Source organism: Pelobates fuscus, chromosome 2, assembly GCF_036172605.1.
Source record: "Pelobates fuscus isolate aPelFus1 chromosome 2, aPelFus1.pri, whole genome shotgun sequence".
NCBI lineage: Eukaryota > Metazoa > Chordata > Amphibia > Anura > Pelobatidae > Pelobates > Pelobates fuscus.
Window position 1 is genome coordinate 289,844,282 of NC_086318.1, and position 16,932 is coordinate 289,861,213.

The window sequence follows — 16,932 nt, forward strand, 5'->3', positions numbered from 1 at the left end:
CTTATGGAGTTGCTATCCACTTCATCTATAAGGCTTACAGACTTTATATACTTATAACTATTAACTTTGTACAGATGTTTATTACGTTTTTGTTGTTAGAATGGTCTCAGTCTTTCTGTTTAGATGCTATATATTTCATTTATTATTTTTTTATTTTTCTTATCTTTATTTCTTTCTTTCATCTATATTTGCAAGAAATAGAAGCCATTTGCTGGGGCTTAGTCCACTTAGCGCTCACCATCACCTTATATATAGTTGTCTGCATCAAGATACTTTTAGCTTTGTTTCCTTGTTGGGCTCAAGTTAATATTTATCCACTATATTATAATCCATCTTTATATAATGTAGATTTTTTTTATTACTACCTCTTTTCTTACCTTTAGATTATCTTTAGATTATTTTATTTTTCCTCATTGGCATTGCATAATAGCTATTTGCTGGTGATAAGTTGATGTAACATTCACTATCAACTTTTATATGTGTATTTATTCGTATTCGTCATACTTCTAGTTTTTTTCTATATGGTCCAGTTTACTCTCAATTCACAATACTATCACTAATTATCTATATTTATGGAGTATGCATGAAAGTTATGCACTTTTATTAAATAGGTTTTTTATATATCAATTTATTTTTACCTCAAGTTGTACTTTTAAATATTCAAATATAACAAGATATGTCTGTATTGAGAATTTAATTTGTAATGCTTTGTATGTTAAGTCATTTAATCTATAGTTATGAGATGTTATTTTATTCTGCGGTCATTAGATGTATCAAATTGCGAACATTCAGCTACTTTATACTTATTTTTATGCTTGATGGAGTATCCAATGGTAAATCAATCAGCTGCTGCTTTTATATGACTGATTTAGGTGTTTTATATGTATGCTGGATAGCTACATCCAGCTATCAGCCTTTGATGAAGTGACCTTGAGTCACGAAATGCGTAAGGCTTTATGGTATCCGTTTTTTTTTGGCTGGAGTGGAACGCACGTGAAGATCAGCAACATCGATCTCGGCACATCATCTCCTCTCAGCCGGCCAGAGGGAGGATTTCCACCTAACCACTTTGTCTCCGTATCCTGCAGCTCCATATTTCTCCTGATATGCCCATTTGGTTTGAATTTATGTTAGTGTTTTTAATCTTATTTACAATAAATCACAATGGTTTTATATAGAGCACTATGGCTTCTTTATTTATCTTACAGAGCACAGTGAAGATCCTGCCACTTTAGATCTGACACTGTGATCTTAAAGTGATTAGACACTTCCTCGAACCGTATTTTATCTCAGCATAGGATACATCCATTCCAGATTACTGGGTACTCCTTTCAAACTCTACATTACAGATTATATTATACCAGTTTTGGACTATTTACAGTTTATGCTACTTTATAACATAGATGTCTATCCAGATAGCTGATACATCGTTACAAAGAGACACTTTTAAGACTGCTTTTTTTACTAGGAACTTTTATGGACTGTAACTCGATATTATTTTTTCACTTCTTTGAACTTTATCATTTTGGAAGTATCTGGATGTAATATTCCAACAGCATTTTTTACTTGCTATCCCAAAACTATTTTTATTTTATTTTATAAACTGCTTAGTTCATGTGCCCAGTTTTTCCAGTTAGGGGCAGCACTTTTCTTGACCATACCTACTGTGGGTCTAATATATTATATTTACTTGTTCCTACAAATTTGTAGATTTATTACTTTTTTCAAGAGTTGTATTATATATCATTTAATATAGTAACTATTTATCCTTCTGCATTTTTCACAAGCCATCTCCTGGTACTTTAACCCCTTAAGGACCAAACTTCTGGAATAAAAGGGAATCATGACATGTCACACATGTGATGTGTCCTTAAGGGGTTAAGGATTTTTTAAATTCTTCTTTTTACAATATAGTGATTTTGAATAAACATCATATTGTTTGCTGACTCAAAATAACAGATTAATTAGGTTAATTAATTTAAACCCATTGAATATTCTTTCATATAAAGTCCCGGGATGTTCTGAGCCGAAGACATTACTTTGGCATATAGTAAGTGAAATAACATTTCTCTGAAGTAAAATTCACATAATAGCTAAATTTTACTTGCTGCTAAAGCTCCATAATAAATAAATGTATTGAAAAAGTAATAATTAAATGAAACTTACATTGTAGTCAATTGTCATGTCTAGGATTGCTTTTTTAGGGCATTAATTGACCTACATTTTGAGTCGATTTTTGTTCAGCCTGCTCTCCCATGTCTCAAATATAATATATATCAATGGAAATATTGAACTTTCAGATTGTATCTTAAAATACAATTCCTTATGACCCCTTTATCCTTCTTACTAATTTGCTTGCCTCTATTGATGTTTATATATTGTCCTTGTTCCAAATTTCAATATCTGGTGCAGACATTTTGTTCTCCTCTGTCCATAATGTCTGCATCTTATTAATTTTACTAATGGATTGGGTGTAAATTTGATTGGCAACTGACACAGAACCTTACTTAAGCAGGCCCCTTATCAAATTTTGTCAACTTGACTGGTATACATATGGAAAATTAGTCACCGAGGAACTTTAAGGGCTTGATTCATCCGTATAAAGAATCTTAACATGTATAGCTTGGAGGAAAGACAAGACAGGGAGTATATGATAGAAACATTTAAATACATAAGGGAACTGGTAAAGGAGGAGAGTATATTTAAAAGAAGAAAAACTACCACAACAAGAGGACATAGTGTAGAGGATAGTGGATGTATTTTAAATAGCCTTACAGCGGAAGTGTTAGAGGTTAACACAGTGAGGGAGTTTAACCATACGTGAGATAGGCATAAGGCTATCCTAGATATAAAATAGGCCTAGGACTAATGAAAATATTTAGAAAATTGGGCAGACTAGATGGGTCGAACGGTTCTTATATGCCATCACATTCTAAGTATCTTTGTATTGATATAGACCAAAAAAAAAAATTAAATACATTTTTGAAATTTTACAGATATGTTTCAGGAACACATTGCAGAACTGATATTGAACTATAAATGACATATGTCCTTCGAGGTCACATCTCCAAACTTATGCATGTCTGCATGAGGGCTTTTTATAAACAAAACCAATAATATTGCATTGATTTAGGGTTGTATAGTGACCTCTGATTATATTGTTTAAAACTGAAACTCACACTGCTGCTATTGTACTGCACAGTCTTTCCAATCTGAAACAACAAAGATTCTTGGTGACAGATGTAGTTATAATCGTTATAACTATAATAGTTATATAGTATTATAGTAATATATAATATTATTATAGTATCTAATATTACAGTTATTTAATTATTCAAGACAGTCAAGCATATCTGGATTTAATTTCCACTAAAATGTTAACCCTCAACCCTCTGTGAAAACTTGACTACAATATTAAACTTATTAAAGGCAGTATAAATAAAATACCACTTTTAACAAAATATTTAGACTGCTCTAGAACCTACAATATACTAAATCATAGGCCATTTTGTCCATATGGGCGTTATAAAATTACAAACCCATGGACAGTGTTCAGAAAGGAAGAGTCTTCTGATTATTGCTTAACCCCTTAATGACACATGACATGTCTGACACGTCATGATTCCATTTTATTCCAGAAGTTTGGTCCTTAAGGGGTTAAACTTTTCCAAATTAGTTTTTTTGTTTTAACATGATTATATGAATACTAACCATTTTTCCTATTAAATTTTATTTTGGAACAAAGACTCTACCAGATTCCTGTTCATTATCTTCAGAATTGACTCTTTCACTGTGTGAAGGTGCCCTTACTCTGAAATCGGTGTCCTCACTATCAACATTTGAATTTCATGAAAATCAATCAGATATTCACAAAATAAAACGTTTGTCAGCACCAGAAATTGAAAGACTCATTTTAATACAAAGCATATACCAAGAGAAGGATCCACAAAATGCATATGCAAATGATGGAACTTTAGATACTGTACCAAATGAAGATGTTGCAGACAACAAAGGTAAGACATCATTTTAATTTATTGGATAAATACTCAACATTTAATTTAGAATATTCATATTAAAATTAAGGCTAGTCCACTGAGCCTTTGTTTCATAGGTGATGAAATAACACACACTCCCACTTGCCTTACCCCGCTGAATTGGGTTGCTCTTTCTATAAAAAAATGCCAGGCCAAATGTTTGTCCAAGACTGGCCCTTTACATAAGTGGAGTGGTATGTGGTGGAAGCTTTCTCTAATCACCCCTGAACTCCCCCACCCAGCATATAAATTATATATGAACAGATGAGGAGAATCCTAAAAGGGATAAGTCTCACTTGATAACCATATGTGTAAAGCACTTCTTTGAGGAAAAAATGCATTTGTTTTAATGTAATAAATCAAATGTAACACAAAAATAACAAACAAACAAAAAAGCACAAAAACAAACATTCAGCCCTGTGTCAAAAAACGTAATTCAATTAAGTGATGACCACTGTGGTTTATAGTTTGGTTTTTAGACTTGCTACAATAATATAATACATTATAAGTCACTACTTAAATTCATTTCAAAAGATTTTACAAAGTTTCTAAGTGACAATTTGTTTCAGATTAGATACAATATGTTAGAAAAATAGTGACACTCCTAAGTCATTCAGAGTATACAGGTGGTCCTCATTTAGCGACCTACCTGTTTTACGATGGCTCGCACTTACGCCTGGTCGTAAGTACGAGCCGTCATGGGGATTCCCTGCTCTGGTGCGCATGTCTATGTTCGTGGAAACTTCCCCGAACATAGATGAATGCACGAGAGCAGAGAATCCCTCTAATCTATGTTCGGGGAAATTTCAGCTATGTTCAGGGAAGCTTCTCCAATCATAGACAAGCGCACCAGAGCAGGGGATCCATCAAATCTGTTTGGGTAAATTTTCCCGACCATAGATTAGAGGGGTTCCCTGCTCTGGTGCGTACATCTATGTTTGGGGATGTTTCCCCGAACATAGATGAACGCATCAGAGCAGGGAACCCCTTGAATCTAAGTTCGGGGAAATTTCCCCAAACGTAGATTTGAGGGATTCCCTGCTCTGGTGCGCTTGTCCCTTAACTCCTCACTTACCGACCAATTAGTTTTACGACTGAGTCGTAGGAACAGAACCCGTTCAGTAAGTGAGGAGTGTCTGTATAAGGTTTAAATGGGGATAGAGGTTACACATATTATGTGTGCAGGGTAGGTTGAATAAGTTAGATTATGTCTTATCCTCTACAAGGAGAGCATACAGTTCTGGATCAGCATTTATAGAAAACATTGGAGAAACCCCCTGAAGTAGTCAGATGCAAGTAAATTCTACCTTCCCAGATTGTACTGTTACATTGTTTAGAGATGTAGGAGAAACTTATCAGCTGACCAAAAGATTAACGTGTCTAACCTATTAAGGAAATTCCATTAAGGTGTTGCATCTATTTAAAGACACAGGTAACACCATTAGTGAATGAATGTAATTATGAAAATAACGAGTCTAGGGAAGATTTCCCTTATCCAGCTCTCTTCTGTCACACCAGTTACAATATTAAATTTAAGAGTTGAGAAAGGTGCCATTGTGCCAAAAACGTGTGACATGGGTGATTTAATTTAACATCACCTAACCCTGTGGTTTTTGGGCTATGTGATACTTCAGCTACAGTAGAACCTTGGAACTCAAATGTTCCCGTTCACAAAAATTTGGAATTTAAACTAAAATTTTGCTTTAAAAATGTCTCGGTCCACGAATGATCCTCGGTACCCGAACACATCACATGGAATTCACCTCTATCGTAAGCTCGTTGGTAATCTTAAGCAATGACACCTGCTGGTTCTACATGAGTATCAGTAGTCAGGCTGTATTCAGGCTGTATTCTGGAGAGCTTGATGGATACGGTGGACGAGCTGCTCATGTCGGGGTTTCGAATTTGTTGGGCAGTGCCCTTGCTGCTCTCTGCAGTGGTCTAAGATTTCTTGTCCTTATGTTACAGTTGGTCTTTTGGGAACTGATTTCAAAGACCTCTATCAATTTTCCACCATTTTACCAAATTTTCCAAAAGAAAACTAGAAATATGAAAACTTTTGATGACAACTGTAAGAAAAAAATCCACCTGATTATCATCTAATGATACCTTAATTCACATTAATTTATTTAGCATTGTTTTGGAACATTTTGAATTTCTGTGTATTATTTCTGTTCTACCCCAACAGTTTACCATGGTGGAGAAGTATCACATGATGATGGCAAAAACTCAGAATTTACCATAATCAAATACATTTTTTTTTAATTTTTTGTTGTTGTTGTGAGTGTATGTATTACACTGTACAGTTAAGAAAGTATTAATCCATTCTATTGTTAATTTTGCTCATGACATATTAATGTCCCATTTAAAAAATATATATATTTATGTTTTTTTCTTTCTTTTTCTTAAATATTTCAGATAATGCTGATGAAATGGAGAAACTGTACAAATCTTTAGAGCAAGCAAGCTTATCACCCATTGGAGAACGACGACCTTCATCTAAGCGTGAGCTAAGGAAATCCTTTATCAAACGTTGTAAAAATCCATCGGTTAATGAAAAACTGCACAAGATTAGAACATTGAACAGCACATTAAAGGTAGGTCGGTTTATTCCTCAGTAAATGTTTAATAAATCCAGTTATGAGGTACACATGCACATGTTGTTTTTGCTATTGTTATTGTGATTCTTAAACAACATATAACGAATTACTCTACAACAAAACAGATCCATATTATAGTAGTGTATTTTTAACCCCTCCCTGCATTAGAAAAACAGGAAGAGATAAGGTCATGGACCACTGATCCAGAAACAAATATGACAGCACCATCCTTTTTGGTGCATTGTGGGGATGATGTGCTTGTTACTGCTCATGTATAATAATTACAAAGAGACATGTTAATAATTACACAGCACAGATATACAACGTTTAAACTGCCTTGTACACAAAGAGGAAGGAGCCTGGAGGTTGTAGCTCACTGGTTTGGTTTATGATGGAACATCTGCTCCCTTGCTTCTATTCTCACCCCTGACTGTAGTGTTTTCATCTATTTCACATATAGAACGCATTTTGGATATAGATAAAAACATTTAATATGGAGTTTAGAAAGCAAGGATTATTTTTACATAATTTCCCAAATGATCAATCTTTTCTAAAAATATACTTGTCAATTTACTCTCTCCAACTTTGACAGCTCTTACATTTAGTAAAGGTATTTCATTTATTTATTTAATTTAAAATGGGGTTTAAATGGACACTCTAGGTCCCTTCAAAACCCCATTTCTGTGTTCAGTGTCCCTGTCCCTTTCACCCTGCAATGTAAAGCATTGCAGTTTACGAGGAACTGTAATGTTTACATTGCATGGATAAGACTGCCTCTAGTGATTGTCTTGCAGAGCGTTGCCGTGGTTTGCCATGGCAATGCTCCATGCAGCACGAATGGCAACCACAGCTCATGAGAGTAAGACCTATGATGCTGGAGGAGATGGAAAATCAGATCGCTGGGCTCCTTCTTCGCAATACACATTGGTGTGCCACTGAACCACCAGGGAATCTCCTGTCCAGCCTTCCTGACACAAGTAAGAGGCAGGGAGGGGAGATTACAAAAAACTGCATTGCTCCCCACAGCCCACAAACACTGCATCCAGTACATACCACTACACAAACACACACACTGCATCCACAACACAAACACAGACACTGCATCCACTACACAAGCACAGACACAGACACACGCTGAATGGATAGGGGTGTGTTTTGGTGAGTGTGGTTTAGCATTTCATGGGGCCATGCAGCACAATGTCTTGGGCCGGCCGGCCTGGAAGATGTATTTTCTGATTTATTTTGAAATCTGTAAGTAGTTACTCCAAGCATTACAACCACTACTGTCTAATGCAGTGGTAGTCAACCTTTTTCTTCCTACCGCCCAGTAATGCATCTTTCTTGATGAAAAGATTCCTTACCGCCCACCAGTTTTCGCGCAAGTGCAGAATATTTATCTTTTTATTTCTACTTAATGCATGTGTATAATGTTTTTAACTTTATAAAGTTTAATGAGAAAACAATAACGTAAATGGAAATTACCTTTACTAGTGATTAATGAGATTCTTGAGGTTGATGCTGCGAGACTAAATATTTGATATCTGGTTAGATTTTCGTAAGGAACAAACGAAGGTCTCCTCTTTCGGTGATATTCAGACGACTTCTCTTTTTGCGCATAATATGATTTCTCATCTGTGCGTCAGCTCCCCTCCTCTCCCTCCTCAATTCCCCTCCTCACCTTATTTTTTTCCTTTTTTCTATTTTTTAACCTTACTTATAGCAATGCCCAGTAGGAAGGCTGAGCTAGGTAGCCCATTTACTATAGCCCACTATAACAGACAGGCACACATACATGCAGACACACACACAAGACACACATACACACATACAAAGACACATACATACAAACAGACAGGCACACATACACACACATGACATATACATACAAACATACAGGCACACATACATACACACACACACACAGACATGCACACATACACACACATAAGACATACATACAAAGACACACACATAAGACATAAATAAAAAGACATACACACATACACACAGACACAAGACACACATACATACAGAAACATACATAAGACATACATACATACAAAGACACATACACACACAACACATACACACAAAGACAAGACACACATACAAAGACACATACATAAGACACACATACATACAAAGACACACACACACACACACATTATATTTAAGTCAGCCTCCTGTTTCATACCTTTAAGGTGCAGGAGGGTGACTTTCCCTGGGGTCCAGTGGTGGCTCAGGTGGATGGGAGTCAGAGTTCCCACTCTGACTCCCTGGTCTTCCCTCCCTGTTGGAGGAATGATCTTGCACTAGTTCTAGGTGGGATAAAGTGGTATAGCGGATGGATGAGTAGTTTGGTTCGTTTTAGAGGTTTGTAGAGAAAGTATATAGTGATCATGATTTTTAGCGATATCCAATATTTTAAGGTGGTCTCAAACAAACATAAAATGCTATATAAAATTTGTGGGAATATCGAATAGTCATGTACAGTAAATCAGAGAGGGCTCAGAATATCGAACCATCGATCGGTAACTTGGATGAAGTAGGGGGTATATCTGTTTTATTAAATACGCGGTAATATGCTTTTAATGGGATAGGACGTTAGGAAAGGTGTGTGATTGGGATAAGTGGTTGTGGCTGCATTTACCTTATCCTGGGACCGACCTGGCTCCTAAGCTTGAGCCGCGCGTGGCTGGATCACTCCTGCCTCCATACGAGCCGCAGTGATCGGTCACGTGGCCCGTCTGGCACTAGGCGCACGGCTCGAGTCACAAGCTCGCTCTTAAAGGGGCAGTGGGAACCAAAAGTTGATTCAGGCTCCCATTGGGCCACGTCATTCCAGCACCCCCACACACGAACGTTTTGGGGGCGTAGGCATGACGTGGGCCAATCAAATGTTAAAGGATATTTAAACTTCCCTAGCCCTATCCACTTTGTCCTATTGTGGTTTCTGTGTCAGTACCCTTTAGTGCGTTCCTTGATCTATTTTGTTTATTTTGGTATTGACCATGGCTTTGTTCTTGACTCTGAATTTATCTTTAACCCTTTCCTATCATGTTTGCCCGTGTGACTGATTACCATCTACCTGACTCTGGCTTGTTCTCCTTTTTTCGTAGTCTCTCTGTTACCATGACCTCGTCTCGTTTCTGATTACGCTTTATCTCTGTTTGACGTTTAGTCTGGCCATTCTAAGTCCAGGTAATAAGTTATATCCTAGTCTTGTCCATTGCTATCCTAAACTCTGCGTATTGGGGTATTACATCATGACATTATGATAGGATCATGGGCCCTGCAGGTTTAGGACAGCAAATGGCCTCCTATGAGGCAAGATTTTAAGAACAGGACCACCGGATGGCGAACATATGCGATGTTCGGTCCGCCCCCTATTCGTCATCATTGAGTAAACTTTGACCCTGTACCTCACAGTCAGCAGACACATTCCAGCCAATCAGCAGCAGACCCTCCCTCCCAGACCCTCCCACCTCCTGGACAGCATCCATTTTAGATTGATTCGGAAGCTGCATTCTTTTTTCTTTTTTTGTATTATTTTGTATTATTTTTTTTAGACAGAAGTGTGTTATATTTGAGCATGCTAGGCTGAACGTGCCTATATCATGGCTAGTTGCACTGAGTGTATGAATATATAGCAGTACATTGTTGTGAAAGATGGCTGTCATGTTTAGGGTGTAGCTTGCACGTTATCAACTGTGTATTTATATCAGCAGCTCCACCACTAGTTGTAAATCAAGTGTGAGTCGCCCCATGAGATGAGACTAGTAAATAACATAATACATGAACGGTTTAGGTAAAGGCATGTAAGGAACTACGACAATAAACTCTTTAGGAGGTGAAATAATGACATGTTTAAACGCTTGCTACTTTACGATTAGTTAATGTGCAGAGAGCAGTTCATGGTGCATGGTGTGGAGGATTGGCTATAGTGGAACATGCTTGCCAGGCTGCTGTTTACTGCTTGTGCTCAACCGATCCCTTCTGGGTGCATGGTGCAGACCCTGGGAGTCCCTGATACCTGGAACAACAAAGGCAAGTCTCTGGCTGAGTGCCGGGTTCGCGGCTTGAGGTGGTGGAAGCTTGTTTTGTCGGGTGGTCGGATCTGTCCCGGTGGTGCTTCATGTCCGGTGCGGGATTGTGGTGGCTTAAGGTGGAGGCGAATGCTTGACGTGGGGCAGGCTCTGCATTTCTGTTTGTGCCTTCGGTCTCATCTTCGACGCCTTTTGCGTTGGTGGATTTTAATGGGGACTGCTTCGCTTAGCTGTGGTGGAGCTTGTTGGGGCTGTGGTGGAGCTTGTTGGGGCTTCCTGCTTGTTATTTGCTTCCAAAATTGATTAAAGAGTTTGTACAGCTTAGACTCAATATCCTGCCATGCTTTGCTGGTACCAGGAGGACACGCGGCTGCCGCCATATTGGGAGAGTCGCAGATGAGTATGTCAGTCTGGGCTGCTGTGCTCTGTGCGGCCATTAGCTCCAGACAGCCTCCCAGGGGTGGACCATGATAACCCCCACCGGTCCGAGGGGGGGTAACGGAGCTCCTGCCGGGAAGTAGCTGCTCCAGGGCATCCCAGGATCGGGAGATTGGCCGCCTCTCCCGCCCGGTGAGCACCAGGCCACACTTGCCATGCGGAGGTAAGTAATACTCTGTCAAGTTGCTGACCGCTGTTAAGCATGTCGGGTTGGTCAGGTAGGAGCAACATTGCTGGGTCATCCCCTTCTGGGGTGAAATTCGCTTGTTGATAGCTGCTTAAAGTGAGATATTGAGGGAGCTCACACGAGGTGCGTCTTTCCTCCATGACAGCTAGGCTCCGCCCCCAGGAAGCTGCATTCTTAGTGAGAGGAGGGACAGTGTAGCTGCTGCTGATTTAATAGGGAAATCGATAGCTAGGCTAGTGTATTCAGTGTCCACTACAGTCCTGGAGGACTCATCTGATCTCTGCTGTAAGGACAGCACCCCAAAAAGCCCTTTTTAGGGCTAGAACATCAGTCTGCTTTTTTTTTCTGTGTAATCTAATTGCAGTTGCCTGCCTGCCAGCGTGTGTGTCAGGCTCACAGCGTATACTGTGCAACTCATATCTGTAGTGTACATTTAAAAAAAAAAAAAAAAAAATACAGGTGGCTTGTTGTCACCTTTCGGGGACCCTTGGTGTTGTACGTGGCTGGGTGGAGGAAGAGACCTTCAATGACATCAGTGAGGACAAGGAACGGGACATGGCTGGCTTGGTATCCAACCTTGTGCAAATGGGGAGTTTGCGGTTGTGCAAATGGACTGTTTGCGGTTGTTTGCGGTGCGTTAAACGGGGAGTTTGGTCTGTCACTGTGAAGCGGGCGTAACCCTTGCACTACCTGATGGATACAACAACATGTTTTAAAGCACGTTATTCCAAACAATTTAGGAATGTTAGGTGATTTATGCCCTTTATGGATTAAACCAGACTCTGCATCAACTATGTAATTTTCCATGGGAGTTTTGCCATGGATCCCCCTCCGGCATGCCACAGTCCAGGTGTTAGTACCCTTGAAACAACTTTTCGATCACTATTGTGGCCAGAAAGAGTCCCTGTGGGTTTTAAAATTCGCCTGATATTGAAGTCTATGGCGGTTCGCCCGTTCGTGAACGTTTGCGGATGTTCGCGTTCGCCGTTCGCGATCGGAAAATTTTATGTTCGCGACATCACTAAAATAATACATTTTTCCAAGCTAGTTGCATGGATTTTCTGTGTGTCTGTGCACCTGTTGTGGTATTCTTTTTAGAGTAGGCCACATATTTATGTTGTATATCAACTTTCTGACATGTCTGGAACATGTCATTTTTAACATCTACTAAAAGTGCTGATTTCAGTATGTGGAGTGGTGTCTTAAAAGAAGTCTGTGGGGATGGGGGTGGAGGGGGAGGGGAGCAGGACACTAGAGCAAGCTCTAGTGGTTATGGTGATTGGAGTCATGTACCTTTAATAGACCATGCACACATTATATATTATGTTTCACATTGTTAAAATTTTGACTGTCAAATATTTTGACAAATCTTATTGTACAGGTAGTGTATTGTAGTATATATTTGTGTTGCTATACTTTTTTCACAGTATGAAAAACATTTTATTATATTTATTTATATTTTGCCTTTGAATGCTATTTTCACTGTATAAGATATGTATTTCATTCTAATATTGATTTATATTTTTCTTTAAACAAGTGCAAAGAACACGACTTAGCTATGATCAACCAACTCCTGGATATTGGAGAACTAACAGCTGGAAAGTATAGAGAATGGAAGAATTTGAACATAATGTTATTTCCGGATATATATTCCCCATCTTGTGAGCAAGATTTCACAGACATTAGCACAGACGAAACAAGCACAGCCAATGCATCTACAATGCAATATAACTCCTAAGTCAAGGATTTTTTTTAAAGTAAATGTTTAATATTTATACCTAAAGTTTATACAAATTATGATCTGTCCTGTACATTAGCAAGTGTCTACTAAGGTTCTTGAAAATATGAAGTGTCACAAGTAAGTGCATCAAATGCAATGCAATTAGAAGCAGGGCATTTGATCATTTGCAGTGTTTTATGTAAATATATAAATATATATTGTGTATTTAAAACATTAATTTTCTATTTCACTGGATACAAGACAGAGATTGATTTGACTCAATATTTTTTTGTATACAAATTTAAGTATACCTGGAGTCTTCAATTCTATGACTGCCACAGTCAGTCTGCTGGGAAAGTATAGAGACACATTCTTGCTAAATCTTGCACCATATAGTATATCTTTTTAAGTATTACATTTCTGTGTCAGATCAGGTTTGACTTTGTGGAGAGACACTGACTGATAAAGAACTTTGAGCACACCTTAACATGACGTATTTTGGCAAATGTTGCACTGATTTTGCACTTTTAAATTATAGTAACATCAGCCCACCAAAATATAATGCTTGTGCAAACTAGAGCTAAACTTAGTTGCAAACATGTTTAACAAAATGTAAACTAGACTTCTATATTTAAATGTTAGAAATAAACGTATCACCTATAATGTGCTTTTGTCTTGAATTAAAAGACGCTATATTAGGAGCACAAACGAAAAAAAAATGTACATCTATTTCTCATAATCTCCTGTGTAGCCTTTTCTTATGCAAGCAACTGAGAAGCAATTGGGGTTCACTGGAAACATTCAAAAGCCATTACAAACATTCAAAAGCCACTAAAGAGCTGCTAGTGTCTACTTTACAACAAAGTCACTTGCTGTTTTTCAATCAGTAAAATAAAATAAAGTGAAACTGCTTGCACAAAATAGTGAATGGCATCAGTAGGTTTACATTTTGTTGTAACTATTTGCTGTGAGTGACTCTTTTGTGTTGCCCCTGCAAACATCTTCTTTCTAATAACCATGAAACACTTGCTTTTCCCCAGATTCTGCCTTCTTGGTTACAGTGAAAGAGACCAGAAGTGGCTTAGAATTCTTTCCCAATTCCAGGTTGTAGATGATGTCACTCAGTTGTGTTGGCTGGGTGTTTGAAACAAGATGGACATTTATTTTTTAAATATTAGCGTTTTTTTTTTGTTTTTTTTTATGCATAATACACCCACTGATTTTAAATCAGTTTAAAACGTCACGTGTGAATTTTTTGTTTTTTTTAGTAGGCAGGGAAATCTACTTACTAGATGTTCACCCTACTTGGTGTAGCCATGTTCTCATATTACCTAACTGTTCCATATATATATATATAAACTGCCCCCTACATTTAATATTTGAATGCTTAGCCAAAAAATATAAATATATATATATATATATATATATATATTATTATTTTTTTATTTTATTTTCGCTAAGCATTCAAATATTGTCCTTATAATTAATGTAGTCACATTTTAAGTTACTTGTGAACTTTAATTGTTAGACTGTTAATTGGCCAAACTATTTCCAACCTTCTCTTTATAGAATTATCTTATATATTATCCTTTACATGGAGACGCTCCGACTTGACTGTACAATAATAAATATAATTACATGCAAATAATACAGTATTTAGTGAAAATAACTGATACTTTTTACAGGCATGTGTATGCGCATAAATAGATTTTTAACACTGATTTATATGTATTATTCTTGTAAATACTTATATGTAAATATTTTGACTTAATGGATAGCAAGCTACTCAAATGTTATATGCTAATATAAATTTTTATTGTGACTCCAACTAAATCTAAGTAGATGTGAAAGTACACACATTGTATTGTTTTTGTATATTAAAGAATGACAAAAAATTTAAATCGTTTGTGAAATTTAAGTTAATATATGTATAGATACAACTTGCAGTATAATAAAAGTTTACATATTCTTACCAAAAGCAAACATTTGTTGGTCTAAATGTTGAAATCAAGTCAAATCATGTCTGGTATTTTTAGATTTTTAATAATAATTTGTTACCAACTTGAGATCATAGTCATAGTTGCCTCAGTCTTCAATGAGGCATATCATTGCTCACACCAATTGTACAGTTACCCATTAAGAAAGAAGGGAAGGAGAAAAGTGAGGCGATGTACTCCACTTTCAAGACTATAATCATTGCAAGATAGATGTGATATTACAATTATGCACACACTAACTAATAGTCTGTGGAGGCATCATTTGCTTTTATAGCAGCAACAGTAGCCATTGCCCAACTGGAAAATCCTAAAACAGTGTTTTTTTTTAAATTCTTTGCCAGATAGAGCAATATCATTTGTATTGTTATTGTGTTGAATGGTGAAGTAACTTTTTAGCTGTGGGCGTCAGGATTTGCACCTCCAGATGAACTGCAAGTCACACAAAACACACACGGTTAACTCTTTTCTGTAATACCCTCTATAGAGTGGAATTTTGTGTGGTGCCTCTATCTTTTTAACTGAATAAATGCTTTGATTTTACATGTTATTGGATTTTGAGTTCATTCGACATTTGCTCATGTGGAAGCTGGCAAGAGAGTGTCCGAAGGAGGTCTGTATGCGCCTTATAGGCATCCAGAGGCGGACTGGGTCTACAAATATTGGTTTCCAGGAGGCAGAGGGGGCCCACCCACAACTATGATTTCATTTTTATAAGAAATTAAATAAATAAAAAATACAATTGGAAAAAAGTCACCATTAAACATTTTTGTGGGAAAAAAAATATTTTTTAGTTGTTACAGTGTACATATAATGTAAATTGTTACTGGCAGTATACAGACGATACTATATGTAAATACAGATTGTTAGAATTTAATTTAAAAAAAATAAAAATTTTAAATGGTGGATATTTTTAATTTTTTAAAATCTCTATTCATTTTGCATCTTCACAGCAATTCACAAAAATATAAAAGTACAATTGCCATTTCAAGCTTTTGAAAAATAAATACCAAAGCATTAAAATATTATATTTGACATTTTTACATAACATATAGTCAAATCCTCTGATTACTTTAACAAAAGTATTGTAATTTCAATAAAATGGAACTTGAGATATAAAACAAATAGGCATATAAGTAGTATATTGCACATACAAAATGATGAACTGCATCTTTACCTCTATGATAACATATATCAGGTCTGTATATATGGCATAGATATCTACTACAGACTAAAGGTTGTCCAAACTCTATAACTCAAACGTAGAAAAACATAGTTAAAGGAACACTATAGACACCTAAATTACTTTAGCTAAATAAAGCAGTTTTAGTGTATAGATCATTCCCCTGCAATTTCACTGCTCAATTCACTGTCATTTAGGAGTTAAATCACTTTGTTTCTGTTTATGCAGCCTTAGCCACACCTCCCTTGGCTATGATTGACAGGGTCTAGCAAGCTATTAACATAGCAGGGGATAAGAAAATCTTAATTAAAAAGAACTTGCAATAAAGAAAGCCTAAATAGGGCTCTCTTTTCAGGAAGTGTTTATGGAAGGCTGTGCCAGTCACATGCAGGGAGGTGTGACTAGGGTTTATAAACAAAGGGATTTAACTCCTAAATGTCCCTTTAAGGAACGGTTGCAGTGTCTATTAAACATAAACTTTTTGTAGGGAGAGGTTTCCACTTCCCTGCATCGCCATGTATTGGGCAAAATAAAAACAGACCTAGGGTCATGTATATCAAATCCACTGAAGTAAAAGAATAAGAAAAAATCTACCAATAGTGTGGGTTTGTCATTGAGAAATTGTATGCAGTGAGCCTTTTGTAAATGTGTCTTCTTGGATTAGAATCTCCATTATTCGGTCGACCTAATAATGTTCACTTAATGTACACTTATCATAACAGTAAGGAAT

The 16,932-nt window shown here is 36.9% G+C and overlaps 1 protein-coding gene across 5 annotated transcripts in view; it reads left to right on the plus strand.

Moving 5' to 3' along the window:
• The window catches only part of IPCEF1 (interaction protein for cytohesin exchange factors 1), a 143,233-nt gene extending 128,997 nt beyond the window's left edge, over window positions 1–14,236 (plus strand). For all 5 annotated transcript variants that reach the window (XM_063443430.1, XM_063443433.1, XM_063443431.1 and 2 more), the window contains 3 exons: window positions 3,746–4,013; window positions 6,453–6,631; window positions 12,843–14,236. In XM_063443430.1, coding sequence (XP_063299500.1) covers window positions 3,746–4,013; window positions 6,453–6,631; window positions 12,843–13,043 — 648 coding nt within the window. In that variant the 3' untranslated portion in view covers window positions 13,044–14,236. The remainder of the gene's footprint in view (window positions 1–3,745; window positions 4,014–6,452; window positions 6,632–12,842) is intronic.
• Window positions 14,237–16,932: the final 2,696 nt, after the last annotated feature.